The sequence below is a fragment of the Epinephelus lanceolatus genome, chromosome 14 (genome assembly GCF_041903045.1).
Source record: "Epinephelus lanceolatus isolate andai-2023 chromosome 14, ASM4190304v1, whole genome shotgun sequence".
Lineage (NCBI taxonomy): Eukaryota > Metazoa > Chordata > Actinopteri > Perciformes > Serranidae > Epinephelus > Epinephelus lanceolatus.
Window position 1 is genome coordinate 15,035,157 of NC_135747.1, and position 16,281 is coordinate 15,051,437.

At 41.5% G+C, this 16,281-nt stretch overlaps 2 protein-coding genes across 2 annotated transcripts; both read right to left on the reverse strand.

Annotated features, from left to right (window-relative positions):
* Positions 1-466: 466 nt before the first annotated feature.
* On the reverse strand, positions 467-4,802 carry LOC117248375 (nucleolus and neural progenitor protein-like). Its single transcript, XM_033613420.2, has 9 exons — positions 4,688-4,802; positions 4,328-4,482; positions 4,107-4,195; positions 3,790-3,918; positions 3,568-3,645; positions 3,097-3,404; positions 2,685-2,746; positions 2,351-2,565; positions 467-1,884 (listed from the first exon to the last, which is right to left on the reverse strand). The coding sequence occupies exons 1-9, from the start codon at positions 4,770-4,772 to the stop codon at positions 1,545-1,547; spliced, it is 1,461 nt and encodes a 486-aa protein (XP_033469311.2). The 5' UTR covers positions 4,773-4,802; the 3' UTR covers positions 467-1,544.
* A 3,407-nt stretch (positions 4,803-8,209) lies between these two features.
* Positions 8,210-15,004, reverse strand: LOC117248374 (nucleolus and neural progenitor protein-like). The gene is made up of 9 exons (XM_033613404.2): positions 13,030-15,004; positions 12,670-12,824; positions 12,449-12,537; positions 12,158-12,286; positions 11,936-12,013; positions 11,465-11,772; positions 11,053-11,114; positions 10,719-10,933; positions 8,210-9,267 (listed from the first exon to the last, which is right to left on the reverse strand). The coding sequence occupies exons 1-9, from the start codon at positions 13,112-13,114 to the stop codon at positions 9,111-9,113; spliced, it is 1,278 nt and encodes a 425-aa protein (XP_033469295.2). The 5' UTR covers positions 13,115-15,004; the 3' UTR covers positions 8,210-9,110.
* Positions 15,005-16,281: the final 1,277 nt, after the last annotated feature.

The following is a 16,281-nucleotide window of genomic DNA, read 5'->3' on the forward strand; positions in this document are numbered from 1 at the left end:
AAACCTAACCCTTTAGCTTCTAATTTGGTGCACAGCCTCCACTTCTGAGCAATCACGGTTGCTACGGGCTGCCAGACACCTGCATGGTCTCGATGTGATGACACTTGTACCTGCACGGCTCTCATACTTGACTTCAAAGAGCCTGGAGCTGGGGCCATCCTGCCTACTGCCAGCGCTCTGTTTGTATCAGCACTCACAGTCTCTGAAGACTCACATTCACTTTTGAGAAGATTGACACCTTTGCTTTGTCACACTGCCTCCGCAAAGCCATTACAATCAACAAGGTTGAGGGATTCATTCCATATTCCCCGAGAACAATCAACAGTCTGGTACTAATCATTGAGTGCATTCACTTATCAACTCCACCAGGTGGAGCCAGAAATACCATGAGAGTCTTAAAAAGCCTTTTAGACATGGGATCTGGAACACTGGTGGCTTTCACAGCTCAAGATAGACATTTGCAGTATTTCATGGTTCACTAAAGCAGTTTTATTTCTTTGTGCATAAGAAATGGTATGTTTTTACACTGTAGTGGTGTCTTGACAGGGTTGAACAAGATGTGCACTTAACAGCTCTGATGAAGGTATTTCAGCGTATGCATGCCTCATTTGGTGTTTAGTACCATAACGCTATAGTTTCAGTGTGCAGGAATAATCCAGGTTTATGACATTTTATCATTAAGCATTCTGCAGTCAACTGAAACATTCAGAAATGGTTTAAAGTATTCAGGGCAGACTCTCAAATTTCCTAAAACAGTCTCTTTGGTGCAGTTTCATTAGCATATGTACCATATGCTTCCCCGAGGTGGACTAATTCTGTTATAGTTAACAACATCTGGGAAGATGAGCATTGACAATACTGAATAAATGTGACAACACAAGAGGAACAAAAAGAACTTTTCTGCTTTAACAGCCAATAAATTGTACAACCATAGAAAATCTACTTTCTTGCATGCGGGATTTTATAGTCTTAAGATTTCAGGCACATAATTTGATAATTTGTTATCAACTGTCAAAGCAGACATGCAGCAAAACATGTTAGTTCAAATGACTGCTATGAAGGTTTATGCTGAATGTATTCAATGTTCTTGTCATTCTCAGACAAAGGGCAATTTGCTGGGAGCAAATGCTCTTGATGCTTTGCCCTCTTTTAAACGGTCATTTAAAATGTTTAAACACCTTATTATTCAGTCTCTTATACATCAGACAAGATGCCTCTGTCAATCAACAGTGTGACTACAAATCAAACATGAAACTGCAGGGAAGGTTTCAGCCATGAAAGCTCTATTCAGGTATCAAGAAATTCAAAGCAACGCTCCCAGCTCCATTACAGCCTGGTACCTTTGTTACATGCCAAATCCTTACCTGTAGTTATTTTCTGCTTTAAAAGGCACTGCTGCTATTTAGCACTTGTGTAACATACATACAATGTCCAATCATCACGCACCAATTTTACCCTTTCCTTTGAAAGCAGAGACATCTGTCATACATTAGACTCTGCTCTATACAGTAGTTTGTATCCGCTGTGTGTTTAATTCCGAAGTGTCACAAACCTACAGAGGCAAATATACAATCGATGTCATCACGGCTGTCAGAGCCAGAGGTCTCAGACGTCGCCTTACATGTAGACCTCTTCCTATGGTCGTCCACCGACAGTCCAGACACTGATAACTCAGTGCTCTTCCTTTGTCTCTCCACCTGTTTCTTTTTCGCACCAGTTCTGACTGTTGAGGACTTAAATCGACTCCTGAGTGACTGCAAACGAGTTCTCAGGCCAGCACGTCTCCCTGTTGCGGTAGAAGACCGACAGGTTTTTGGCACTGATGCCTGAGGAGATGAAGCCCAGCAAGCTTCCTGTCTGAAGGTCGGCAGCTTCCTCTGGACACTGGGGATAAAGACAAATTTTATCAATATGCACGACTAGTATTAGGAGCAACTTTGTTTCACAATATGCAAGGATGCAGCTCCACACATAGTGGCCTCTTTATAAAGTACACCTGTACAGTAATGCGATCCAATACAACTGTTCTGCCAAAAAGCCTACTTTTATGATGCTTATCATGTTCAGGGTTTTGACACTGTCATAGAAGTAATACCTAGTGGTTTACTTGCAATTGGTCTAAAAGCTGTACCCTAACAAAGTAGACACTAAGTGTATGGTGAAGATTCTCACTCAGCCAAGTCATGGTGCTATATTCATCATCATAAGTGCTATATTGTAGGCAATTGGACTTGCTTGAGTTTCTTGAAGATGTTTCGCCTCTCATCTAAGAGACTTCTTCAGGTCTGAGAATAGTTCTACGATATAACACTTATGACACTGAGTGTATATTCTGCAGTGCTGCTCTTACTTGTAACCCTCTGCCTCCAGGCATTTCAGCCTCTGGCACTTTAAACGCAGGAAGGTTAAACGACGTCTTTCCCTGTTCATCTTCTGGGATTTACACCATGGAATCATCTCATCCAGATGGGTTGCCATGTCTTTGAAAGAAGCAGCCTCTCTCACTTGTTTCTTGAACTTTTGTATCTTGTCCAGCTTGTGTGTTCTCTGTGCGACGGATTTGCCCTGGGGTAATGAAATTATGTAATCATTGGATGATTATGTGACAACACCTTGCAATTACATAATCCATAAAATCCAAAAATCAATAATGAATGAATATTTAATCAGGTTTGCTCACATACCTTGGTAAAGTTCCTGACAACCTTGAGAAAAGGCTTCATGTCAATGTCGAGACTTATAACACCTGAAAAAAGACAAAAATTACAACAGTAATGTTAACACTGTTGTTACATGGTTCACTCCTAGAGGCTAAATGAGATTGTTTGAAAATGCAGCACTGGTTGAAACAGCTTTGCTTTTTATGGCAAATCCCATCAGGCTACATTGAATATTATTTTGTGAACTATCAGTGGCTGGCAGACTGACTGATCTGTCAACCCGAACAAGAGTTTTCAGAGCTGCAGTTTACTGAACCCCTGTCACTCCTCGACTGTGGAAGAATGTGTCCTTTAGGGCAGCGTCATCTTACTGTCCTGCACTAAATGCGCCATATGGAATACAGAATACACACTAAAGAATGAAAATGTTCCATACCTCTGTCAACAGCGACACCCAGATCTTCTTTAACCTTCCTTGTCTCTCCTTGTTTTTTGACCTTCACAGGAAGTTTCTTCCTCTTCCCCTGCTGCTGCTTCTCCTTGTGGTCTTTGGCATGGGGACCGTGTGCTGTTTTTTTGGGCAGTACATATGCATCAGAAGGACCCAGGAACTGAGCCATATCTGCTGGCAGGGAGAAGTCTGTGAGGAAGGGCATGGGATGGGCTTTGGCTACTTCTCTAAGGAGCTCCAGGAGCTGCTGATACAGAGTGGACAGGCTGACCAGGATACCACGGGCAATCACCCTGATGGAACACAGAGGCAGGTAGATTTAGCTTTGTGGAAATTATTTCCAAACAAACACACATCAAACTATTGGAAATACTGATGTTTTTTCTCTAAATATTGCTGCAATTTGGAGCCACAGACATGCAAAGCTGCCTTGTGACAATGAGAAAAAGCACTCACCAGAGACGACTGAGCATGCTGGTTATCACCATATTCAAGACAATAAACTCCTCTAATTTCATATGCTGCCTGGAAAGTCTGATGCAAATATCTCTTAAGGGCAAACCCACAAGGTGAATTCAAGTAAACAAAGACTGTTTCAAAACAAATATCAGGGTCCTTGGAAATTTCTGTCAGAATACGCTCCATGTTTCTGAACACTGCCACTTCTGAAAAGGATACGAAAACGCTCTGCTGCAGCGTCTTAATGTGCAGCTCATTAGCTGGGCGCCTCCCAGTACTTTGAGACAGAGCCACTCCAGCATTGCTTGACTGGGGATGTCACACTCACCAGCCTCCATGCTCAGTTTTCTAAACAAACGCAGACACACACACACACACACACACACACACACACACACACACACACACACACACACATCATTACAGTGACTACACAGATAATTCAACCACATTTCACTGAATGTATCACTGTTGTAATGTGTGCATACAAGAATGTGACAGCACATCACACTGAACCGATAAAGCTTTCTATCTACCTTTGAATTCTGTTGGGACAAATCTCTGTCAGCTCCTGGAGAGCAGCATCAAGCTTCATGCATTTCAGCTTGTTAATGCACTGTTCAACCTGTGAGGGATAAGCCAAAATATGTAACATGCAAATGACACATAGTCATCAGTGAGTTAAATCTATAGTTTTATTAGAAAACAGTCACACATCCTTTAGAGGCCAGATGCAGACGTGACCCTCAGTCCTCACCTGCTTTAAGGCGCTGAACGTCTTGTTGCCTCTGTAGCTGTTATTCAGGATGTACAACAGCTCGTAGAGAACTCGTATCTCCGTTTGAAGGGTCTCACTCCCAACAAGCTTACGGACCTTCTCATTTTCCGCCGACAGAGCTTTAACACTTGCTTCTGCACAACAGCAACAACACTTAAACATGTCAGTTTATGCAATGATAATCATAAAGTACACCATCAATACTGCTGAGTTCAGATCCATGCCCTCCCACGTGGGTTGCAGGCAGCATATACAGTGTATTTAGCGCAGTTGTGCCCCAGACATCACGTTACAAAGTCAACATATGTATCCAATTAGCATCCGACCAATGAAACGTACCTGTAGATGAACTGAACGGTATTCGGACAACAGAAACGGCACTGGGAAATGCAATGTTTACCCTGTTCCATGGCTCTGAAGCCATGTTGCCCTGCAAAAAAAAAAAAAAATATGCGGAAGTCAGTCAGCCAATTGTATGCGACTAAATGTAAACGTCAGAGTTCGTCTTAAAGGGACAGTACTCTCAGTGAGGTTGCTATCTCACAGTAGTGATGAGATAGCCTCGTCTCAACCAAGCAGTCCGGTTCAGTTCAGCTCGGAATACATGAGAAACGTTATTTTCCGTTTTCATGGTGAAATGTTATGGATGGTACCAATAGAGCAGTTCCTTACTGGCCCCATTTTTCGTCACTCCCCACGTTGTGACAACGTCTTTTAGACGTCATGGTCCGACGTAGAAATGACGTTTCCATCGGGTGCAGAATGAAAGTTTTTACAACGTCTTTTTTGGACTCCTTCTGGACGTCTAGTTTTGACGGCTACAGGGCGTCTGTACAAGGTTACAATATGGTCCAGAAATGGTTGGTATGGATGTCCTCTCGACGTCTTATATGGACCAAATTTGAACATAATTTTTATGTACAAAAATATTTAAAATATTGGCCAAATTATGGTCCATTTACAACCTTGTTTTCCAATGAAAATATTCAGTACAGCATTCAAAAAACACTTCAATTGCTGTCTTCCATTGTGAGAACATACAAATACCATTATCTAGGGTGTATTGTAATGTGTATATATAATGCCTTGTGTATGTCCCCCTTGTCCCTATTTTTCCATGAAAAAGTCCAACGTATTTCATTCAAAATACACTTTATTATTGTCTCTCACAAATTCAAATCTCTCACAAATCACAAATTCAACTTATTTTGCCTATGTTTAATGTTGTGTATGTTTAATGTTATCTTGTGTATGTTTAATATGTTTTTTCTGGATGGAGCATGCTTAAGGTGTTCCCCAGCATGTTTGCGGACAGCATCCTCAGTCCCCTCTTTAAATGTTTTCAGTACAGCCCCTGAAAAAGTTGGAAGACAAAATATGTTTTCTCATGGTATGATACTTAATTTCAACACTAGGCGGCGCTGCTGTCAAAGCAGCTTCTCGATACTGACAAAAAAAATAATAAAATAAAAATTAACAAAATTAATTTTCACCCATTTAGAAATTAGATATTTAAAAACTGATTACACAAGTGTGTTTACCATTCCCTTAAAGTCCACAGTGTACTGTCAATTCAATATATACAACTCCCAAATCTAGGAAAAACGTGGCATGGTTGTCGGTGCCAGACAGGCTGGTGTGAGTATTTCAGAAACTGCTGATCTACTGGGATTTCCACACAAACCATCTCTAGGGTTTACAGAGAATGGTCCGAAAAAGAAGAAAATATCCAGTGAGCAGCAGTTCTCTGGGTGAAAATGCTTTGTTGATGCCAGAGGTCAGAGGAGAATGGCCAGACTGGTTCAAGATGATAGAAAGGCAACAGTAACTCAAATAACCACTGGTTACAATCAAGGTCTGCAGAAGACCATCTCTGAACCAACAACATGTCGAACCTTGAAGCAGATGGGCTACAGCAGCAGAAGACCACACTGGGTGCCACTCCTGTCAGCTAACAACAGGAAACTGAGGCTACAATTCACACAGGCTCACCAAAAATTGACAATAGAAACATTGCCTGGTCTGATGAGCCTCGATTTCTGTTGCCACATTCATATGTCAGGGTCAGAATTTGGTGTAAACAACAAGAAAGCATGGATCCATCCTGCCTTGTATCAACGGTTCAGGCTGGTGGTGGTGGTGTAATGGTGTGGGGGAGATTTTCTTGGCACACTTTGGGCCCCTTAGTACCAACTGAGCATGGTTTAAACACCACAGCCTGCCTGAGTATTGTTGCTGACCGTGTCCATCCCTTTATGACTACAGTGTACCCATCTTCTGATGGCTACTTCCAGCAGGATAACGCACCATGTCACAAAGCTCGAATCATCTCAAACTGGTTTCTTGAACATGACAATGAGTTCACTGTACTCCAATGGCCTCCACAGTCACCAGATCTCAGTCCTATAGAGCACCTTTAGTATGTGGTGACAAATCTGCAGCAACTGTGTGATGCTATCATGTCAATATGGACCACAATCTGTGAGGAATGTCTCCAGCACCTATCTATGCCACGACGGCAGTTCTGGAGGCAAAAGGGGGTCCAGCCCGTACTAGCAGGGTGTGCTTAACAAAGTGGCAGATGAGTGTACATACTCATACTCTGCTTAGGGATTTTGGTAACATTGTGCACAGTAAGTACAGAACATACCACTGACATATCTCTACTTTGCTTTATCTGTCTATCTTCCTCAGTACATGTATTTAATTTACCAAGTACATTTTCAACAAGGCACACATCCCTACTGCATCTGTAGGTTAATGTATACACTGGTGCTTTCACCTTTACCGAGGAAAAAGATTTGCGTGATCAGACAGAAGAATTGGGTCTCTGCACTTCTTGTAGGAGGTAATAGCTGCAAAATATTAGTGGGTCAATAGAGCACACATTCAGAGAGCTGTGCACATTGCATGAGGTTAAAAAAGGCCTTAACTGAGATATGTTAACCACAAGTGTTCAAGAGGTTTTGCAGGCATATATATCCCCACTGTGATATTGTACCTCCCATCAAGTGTAAACATGTAGATACTGATAGCATTTGGCACAGTCACTTCAACTTCATGCAGAAAAAAAGGGTCTGACTTCCTATGTCCGTGTATACAGAATGCAGACATTCAAGGCGTTTCCTCTGCTCCTTTCTCCTCACTGGAGGGGAGTACAAAAGTTGACCTTACTAACTGGTTTAAGATAAAACCAACAAAGCATAGGAATCAGGAATGTGCAGACCCATATGCACGAATAAAGCTGACAGGCTCATGCGAGACCATAACTCAACCCAGTCAGTGCTCGGTGAAGGGGGAGAAAACTACACTGTTGTATTTGTACAGATGGGAGGGCTGTGTCTTCTTTGGCAGAGGATGATAAGATGGTGGGCAGGAAAAACACAGGCTGCAACAAACCTAACCCTTTAGCTTCTAATTTGGTGCACAGCCTCCACTTCTGAGCAATCACGGTTGCTACGGGCTGCCAGACACCTGCATGGTCTCGATGTGATGACACTTGTACCTGCACGGCTCTCATACTTGACTTCAAAGAGCCTGGAGCTGGGGCCATCCTGCCTACTGCCAGCGCTCTGTTTGTATCAGCACTCACAGTCTCTGAAGACTCACATTCACTTTTGAGAAGATTGACACCTTTGCTTTGTCACACTGCCTCCGCAAAGCCATTACAATCAACAAGGTTGAGGGATTCATTCCATATTCCCCGAGAACAATCAACAGTCTGGTACTAATCATTGAGTGCATTCACTTATCAACTCCACCAGGTGGAGCCAGAAATACCATGAGAGTCTTAAAAAGCCTTTTAGACATGGGATCTGGAACACTGGTGGCTTTCACAGCTCAAGATAGACATTTGCAGTATTTCATGGTTCACTAAAGCAGTTTTATTTCTTTGTGCATAAGAAATGGTATGTTTTTACACTGTAGTGGTGTCTTGACAGGGTTGAACAAGATGTGCACTTAACAGCTCTGATGAAGGTATTTCAGCGTATGCATGCCTCATTTGGTGTTTAGTACCATAACGCTATAGTTTCAGTGTGCAGGAATAATCCAGGTTTATGACATTTTATCATTAAGCATTCTGCAGTCAACTGAAACATTCAGAAATGGTTTAAAGTATTCAGGGCAGACTCTCAAATTTCCTAAAACAGTCTCTTTGGAGCAGTTTCATTAGCATATGTACCATATGCCTCCCAGAGGTGGACTAATTCTGTTATAGTTAACAACATCTGGGAAGATGAGCATTGACAATACTGAATAAATGTGACAACACAAGAGGAACAAAAAGAACTTTTCTGCTTTAACAGCCAATAAATTGTACAACCATAGAAAATCTACTTTCTTGCATGCAGGATTTTATAGTCTTAAGATTTCAGGCACATAATTTGATAATTTGTTATCAACTGTCAAAGCAGACATGCAGCAAAACATGTTAGTTCAAATGACTGCTATGAAGGTTTATGCTGAATGTATTCAATGTTCTTGTCATTCTCAGACAAAGGGCAATTTGCCGGGAGCAAATGCTCTTGATGCTTTGCCCTCTTTTAAACGGTCATTTAAAATGTTTAAACACCTTATTATTCAGTCTCTTATACATCAGACAAGATGCCTCTGTCAATCAACAGTGTGACTACAAATCTAACATGAAACTGCAGGGAAGGTTTCAGCCATGAAAGTTTTATTCATGTATCACTGTTTACCCATCGCGGCAGAAGACCTTTGTCTCTCCACCTGTTTCTTTTTCGCACCAGTTCTGACTCATTTAGGACTTAAATCGACTCCTGAGTGACTGCAAACAAGTTCTCAGGCCAGCACGTTTACCCATCGCGGCGGAAGACCGACAACTTCTTGGCATTGGTCCTTGAGGAGATGAAGCCCAGCAAACTTCCCATCTGAAGGTCGGCAGCTTCCTCTGGACACTGGGGATAAAGGCATTTTTTTATCAATATGCATGACTACTATTAGGAGCAACTTTGTCACACAATACTAAAGGATGCAGCTCTACACATAGTGGTTTATAAAGGTACACCTGTACAGTAATGCGATCCAATACAACTGTTCTGCCAAAAAGCCTACTTTTATGATGCTTATCATGTTCAGAGTTTTGACACTGTCATAGAAGTAATACCTAGTGGTTTACTTGCATTGGTCTAAAAGCTGTACCCTAATAAAGTAGACACTAAGTGTATGGTGAAGATTCTCACTCAGCCAGGTCATGGTCATCATAAGTGCTATATCATAGGCAACTGGACTGGAGTTTCTTGCAGACATTTCGCCTCTCACCCAAGAGGCTTCTTCAGGTCTGAGAACTGAGAATAGTTCTACGATATAACACTTATGACACTGAGGGCCAAATTCACAAAGAATGAACTGCGGCCACTGATAGCACCTTGAATTGCACTTCATTTGCACCCGCAGTTTGTTCCGTCATAATGTCCTATTCACAAAGGATATTGCGCTAATGATTTGCCAGCGCTAACACGCCCACAAAGTTTGGCAGCTGAGTGCAGATTGCCCCTGATTGCAATAAGCCACACATGGTAAAGTATAAATGCTGGCTTTGCGCCAAGAACACCGTGGCAGAACAATGGCAGACTTTGTTTGGTCATGTAGTGATGTCTGCTGGTGAGTCAGTCTAACAGTGTTGGATGGGGTGAGGCTGTGGATTTGACCAAGTCTGACCACTTTATCACTATTCCCTCTCACTTGTAGCTGTTTTTTCGTTATCTTTTGAATTTAATATCAATTATGGAACCGTTTTTGTTCACGTTTGTTTCCCTCGTTTTGTAAAATAAATGATTGAAAGTTACTTTTGAAGTGCGTGACAGAAGTGTGTTTTGAGAACGACCGCAGACTGTCACCTGTTCAACGCATCAGTATCTTCGGATGCCATTAAAATAATAATGATTATAATAATAATGTCAAAATATAATTTACAGACTGATTTAACAGACTATCACTGCTGCCACGATCACTGGAAAGTCTGGGCGAGAGGCTTCCACAGAGGAGCGCCCAGTTTACACCAGCTTTCTAAAGACGTTATTTACTTCACTCAAACTGCGTGTGGCTATTAGCGCTGGCATTAGTGAATTAGACGTTGTTTATCAATAAGGCTAATTTGCATAGAAATGGGCAATTTTTCCGCCAAATATATGCATATTACCTCATTTAAATATGTGCAAATAACACCGGAGCACCGAGATGCAATCTGCTTGGCAGTGCAGTTAGTGGAGCATTTCACCCTCTGCGCGTGCTTTGTGAATTAGACGGTATCTGTTGGCTCCATTTTTATCGGTTTAGCGGCCGCAAAAGCCACGCAATCCTTTTGTGAATTCGGCCCTGAGTGTATATTCTGCAGTGCTGCTCTTACTTGTAACCCTCTGCCTCCAGGCATTTCAGCCTCTGGCACTTTAAACGCAGGAAGGTTAAACGATGTCTTTCCCTGTTCATCTTCTGGGATTTACACCATGGAATCATCTCATCCAGATGGGTTGCCATGTCTTTGAAAGAAGCAGCCTCTCTCACTTGTTTCTTGAACTTCTGTATCTTGTCCAGCTTGTGTGTTCTCTGTGCGACGGATTTGCCCTGGGGTAATGAAATTATGTAATCATTGGATGATTATGTGACAACACCTTGCAATTACATAATCCATAAAATCCAAAAATCAATAATGAATGAATATTTAATCAGGTTTGCTCACATACCTTGGTAAAGTTCCTGACAACCTTGAGAAAAGGCTTCATGTCAATGCCGAGACTTATAACACCTGAAAAAAGACAAAAATTACAACAGTAATGTTAACACTGTTGTTACATGGTTCACTCCTAGAGGCTAAATGAGATTGTTTGAAAATGCAGCACTGGTTGAAACAGCTTTGCTTTTTATGGCAAATCCCATCAGGCTACATTGAATATTATTTTGTGAACTATCAGTGGCTGGCAGACTGACTGATCTGTCATCCCGAACAAGAGTTTTCAGAGCTGCAGTTTACTGAACCCCTGTCACTCCTCGACTGTGGAAGAATGTGTCCTTTAGGGCAGCGTCATCTTACTGTCCTGCACTAAATGCGCCATATGGAATACAGAATACACACTAAAGAATGAAAATGTTCCATACCTCTGTCAACAGCGACACCCAGATCTTCTTTAACCTTCCTTGTCTCTCCTTGTTTTTTGACCTTCACAGGAAGTTTCTTCCTCTTCCCCTGCTGCTGCTTCTCCTTGTGGTCTTTGGCATGGGGACCGTGTGCTGTTTTTTTGGGCAGTACATATGCATCAGAAGGACCCAGGAACTGAGCCATATCTGCTGGCAGGGAGAAGTCTGTGAGGAAGGGCATGGGATGGGCTTTGGCTACTTCTCTAAGGAGCTCCAGGAGCTGCTGATACAAAGTGGACAGGCTGACCAGGATACCACGGGCAATCACCCTGATGGAACACAGAGGCAGGTAGATTTAGCTTTGTGGAAATTATTTCCAAACAAACACACATCAAACTATTGGAAATACTGATGTTTTTTCTCTAAATATTGCTGCAATTTGGAGCCACAGACATGCAAAGCTGCCTTGTGACAATGAGAAAAAGCACTCACCAGAGACGACTGAGCATGCTGGTTATCACCATATTCAAGACAATAAACTGCCCCACGTTCATATGCTGCCTGGAAAGTCTGATGCAAATATCTCTTAAGGGCAAACCCACAAGGTGAATTCAAGTAAACAAAGACTGTTTCAAAACAAATATCAGGATCCTTGGAAATTTCTGTCAGAATACGCTCCATGTTTCTGAACACTGCCACTTCTGAAAAGGATACAAAAACGCTCTGCTGCAGCGTCTTAATGTGCAGCTCATTAGCTGGGCGCCTCCCAGTACTTTGAGACAGAGCCACTCCAGCATTGCTTGACTGGGGATGTCACACTCACCAGCCTCCATGCTCAGTTTTCTAAACAAACGCAGACACACACACACACACACACACACACACATCATTACAGTGACTACACAGATAATTCAACCACATTTCACTGAATGTATCACTGCTGTAATGTGTGCATACAAGAATGTGACAGCACATCACACTGAACCGATAAAGCTTTCTATCTACCTTTGAATTCTGTTGGGACAAATCTCTGTCAGCTCCTGGAGAGCAGCATCAAGCTTCATGCATTTCAGCTTGTTAATGCACTGTTCAACCTGTGAGGGATAAGCCAAAATATGTAACATGCAAATGACACATAGTCATCAGTGAGTTAAATCTGTAGTTTTATTAGAAAACAGTCACACATCCTTTAGAGGCCAGATGCAGACGTGACCCTCAGTCCTCACCTGCTTTAAGGCGCTGAACGTCTTGTTGCGTCTCTGGCTGTTGTTCCTTGTGTACAACAGCTCGTAGAGAACTCGTATTTCCGTTTGAAGGGTCTCACTCCCAACAAGCTTACGGACCTCCTCATTTTCCGCCAACAGAGCTTTAACACTTGCTTCTGCACAACAGCAACAACACTTAAACATGTCAGTTTATGCAATGATAATCATAAAGTACACCATCAATACTGCTGAGTTCAGATCCATGCCCTCCCACGTGGGTTGCAGGCAGCATATACAGTGTATTTAGCGCAGTTGTGCCCCAGACATCAAGTTACAAAGTCAACATATGTATCCAATTAGCATCCGACCAATGAAACGTACCTGTAGATGAACTGAACGGTATTCGGACAACAGAAACGGCACTGGGAAATGCAATGTTTACCCTGTTCCATGGCTCTGAAGCCATGTTGCCCTGCAAAAAATAACATGCGGAAGTCAGTCAGCCAATTGTATGCGACTAAATGTAAACGTCAGAGTTCGTCTTAAGGCACAGTACACTCAGCGAAGTTGCTATCTCACAGTATAGACGGTGGGCCGAACGAGTTTTTCATGTTGTTGATCGATCTCCATCGATAGAGTACACAGTTTTTTGTGTGTGATATTAAACAATTCTATAGAGTCCGGGAAAATTTGTTGGCAGCTCTGGTTTGATCATATATTTTCACAAACTTGTATTTTAATTGTCACTCTGCTCAGGCAACTTGCAGGATAACTCTAGCTGATGAACCAATCAGATTGTAGTTTAGAGAATATCAACCAATCCCACTGAGCAAGCCGACGTTGTGACAACGGGTACGTCCCAAGTCCCTTAAAATTACTGCTAACCACCTTATCTTGCCACCTTATCTAACTGTTTAGTCCCTCCCACTTAGGAAAACATTTAAGGAGTCAGGAGTTAGAAATGAGGAGCGAGGATTGCTGATTTGAGACATGAGACGGCCTTACTCTAAAGTATCATGTAAAGCGACGTCCTTTTTCTGATGACGGCGGCACCTACGGGCGGCACAGCTGGATCTGCTGCATAACGGAACCAGCATTTGGCGTACATCCCAAGTCACAATATATCCGCTGATAAAAGCCGTAACCCCCACCCCTCGCCGTCATGACTTTGGTCACACACTTTTGCATGTATTACCGTTGTTATTGAGTCATTTGCCGAAGTTTGTCACAATTAAAGAACGGTCTGTAGCCCTGCTATTCCACTGTCACTATGATGAGCATCATTATCATTATGATTATTATCATCATTATTATCACTATTAACTCCACTCGCCATCATTCAACAAGTCAGCCGCTGAGTGAATAAGACATCAGACCTGTCAGTCTACCTCAGTCAATCAATTTTATTTATAAAGCCCAATATCACAAATCACAGTTTGCCTCACAGGGCTTTACAGCATTCGACATCCCTCTGTCCTTAGGACCCTCACAGCGGATGAGGAAAAACTCCGCAAAAAAAAAACCTTTAACGGGGAAAAACGGTAGAAACCTCAGGTAGAGGAACTGAGAAGGGATCCCTCTTCCAGGACAGACAGACGTGCAATAGATGTCGTACAGAACAGATCAACATAATAAATTAACAATAATACGTATGACACAATGAGACAGAGAGAGAGAGAGAGAGAGAGAGAGAGAGATGCAGGACAGACGGTAATGACAGTAGCTTACAACAACATTAATGAAAGTAATAATATTAATTAATATTAATAGGCTAATTAATATTACCTACAAGCTATTAAACATTCCACTCACATGACTTGCAGGACAATTAATGATGGGCAAATGTGTGTGTGTGTTTGTGTGTGTGTGTGTGTGTGTGCGCGAGCGCGTGTGTGTGCGTAGTGTTATATCAACATGTGTGGTTCTGGACATGAGCAGCTGCACATTTAACAGCCACACATCACCGACAGTCCGCTGAACAACGCAATAGGTTGTGAATGAAATAAACTTAAAAACAACATGACAGTCTTGCAGGAAATATCATCAACGTTACTCTTTGTAGTCACGTAGGCATGTGAATGACAGCGTTTAATTGCAAAAAATGCATGTAACGGGTACACTTGCGCTGTTTCTCCGCCATTTCGTTCAAATGAGCCAGATGTAGGGGGCGGGTATTTATACGTCAGAGCCTCAAGCTGAAAAAGACTTCCCGTTAGGAACCTCTCGTGTTACCTTACTCATCGCACCTAACAGATCCCTCCAAACTCCTAACGCTAACTCCTTACTGGCAGGAATAAGAGACATGAGATGGCCTTAAAGATGGCGGACCTCGAATGACTTCCGGTTCAAGTCAGGAGTTAGGAGTTAGCAGTATAAAGTAAGAGACTTGGGACGTACCCAAAGTCTTTTCAACGTCATGGTCACGTAGAAATGACGTTTTTATGGGGTGCAGAATGAAAGTTTTTTTTGGACATATATATATATATATATATATATATATATATATATATATATACATATACACACACACACACACATATACATACACACACATATATATATGTATATATATATATATATATATATATATATATGAAAATGTTTTTTACTACTTTTGAGGGATCACAGCAGTCAGTGTAATAACAATAAGAAGAACTTTATTAATCCCCAAAGGAAATTTCAAAGAAGGCTATAAGATCATCTATTTATCAAAGAATTATGAAGTCTGACAGCTGTGGGTATAAAAGAGAGTGAGTGTGTGTGAGAAATAAACTCAATCAACAATCAAGCTTTTTCTTTATTAAAATATATTAATACATTTATTATTATGCTATACTATGTTTTGTATTGGGTATATTGTGTTTATACAGTATGTTTATACAGTATATATGTATATACTGTGTGTTCTTATTCTTCTTAATCTTATTACACTGACTGCTGTGATCCCTCAAAAGTAGTAAAAAACATTTTCAATATTTACATAAATACTAAAATTAATTTTGGTATTGGTATTATAACTATGAAAATGGGACTGTGGTCAAGATAATTTGAAAAAAGATACAGAAGAATGAGCAGCAGGGGATATTTGCAGCACAGCTGGTGGAAAAGTGAATATGTGCTATTGTGTATATTGTGTTATTGTGTTTATACAGTATATATATACTGTGTGTGTGTGTGTATATATATATATATATATATATACATATATATATATATCCCACTCTGGGGTTGAGGTGACTAAAAGAACTGTGTTGTGACCTAAATAACATGCTGTTGCTATCTGCAGAAAGTATTAAAGCATGAAATTTAATGTACGAAAGCATCCTGTATCATAACTACATGTGTGCCGTTTGTAACAAACCAAACCGTGTGAAAATCATTGGAAAATTCAGTGAGTTATTCTATTTTACTTGTGCGTACAGCTCCTTCCTCAATAGAAGTGAATGCACTGTGGAGGCGAAGCGAGACCCATCCAAGATGGCGGCCGGCTAGGACGTCAGCTCCAATAGGAAGCGGCAGTCAATGCGGCGTCTATGTATATATGTCTATGGTAGGGACGCCGTTGGCCGTTAGCGGTGTCTAATAACTCCGGTCACGGTACGTGAAAACAATATTTTTTCCAGCGAATGTCTT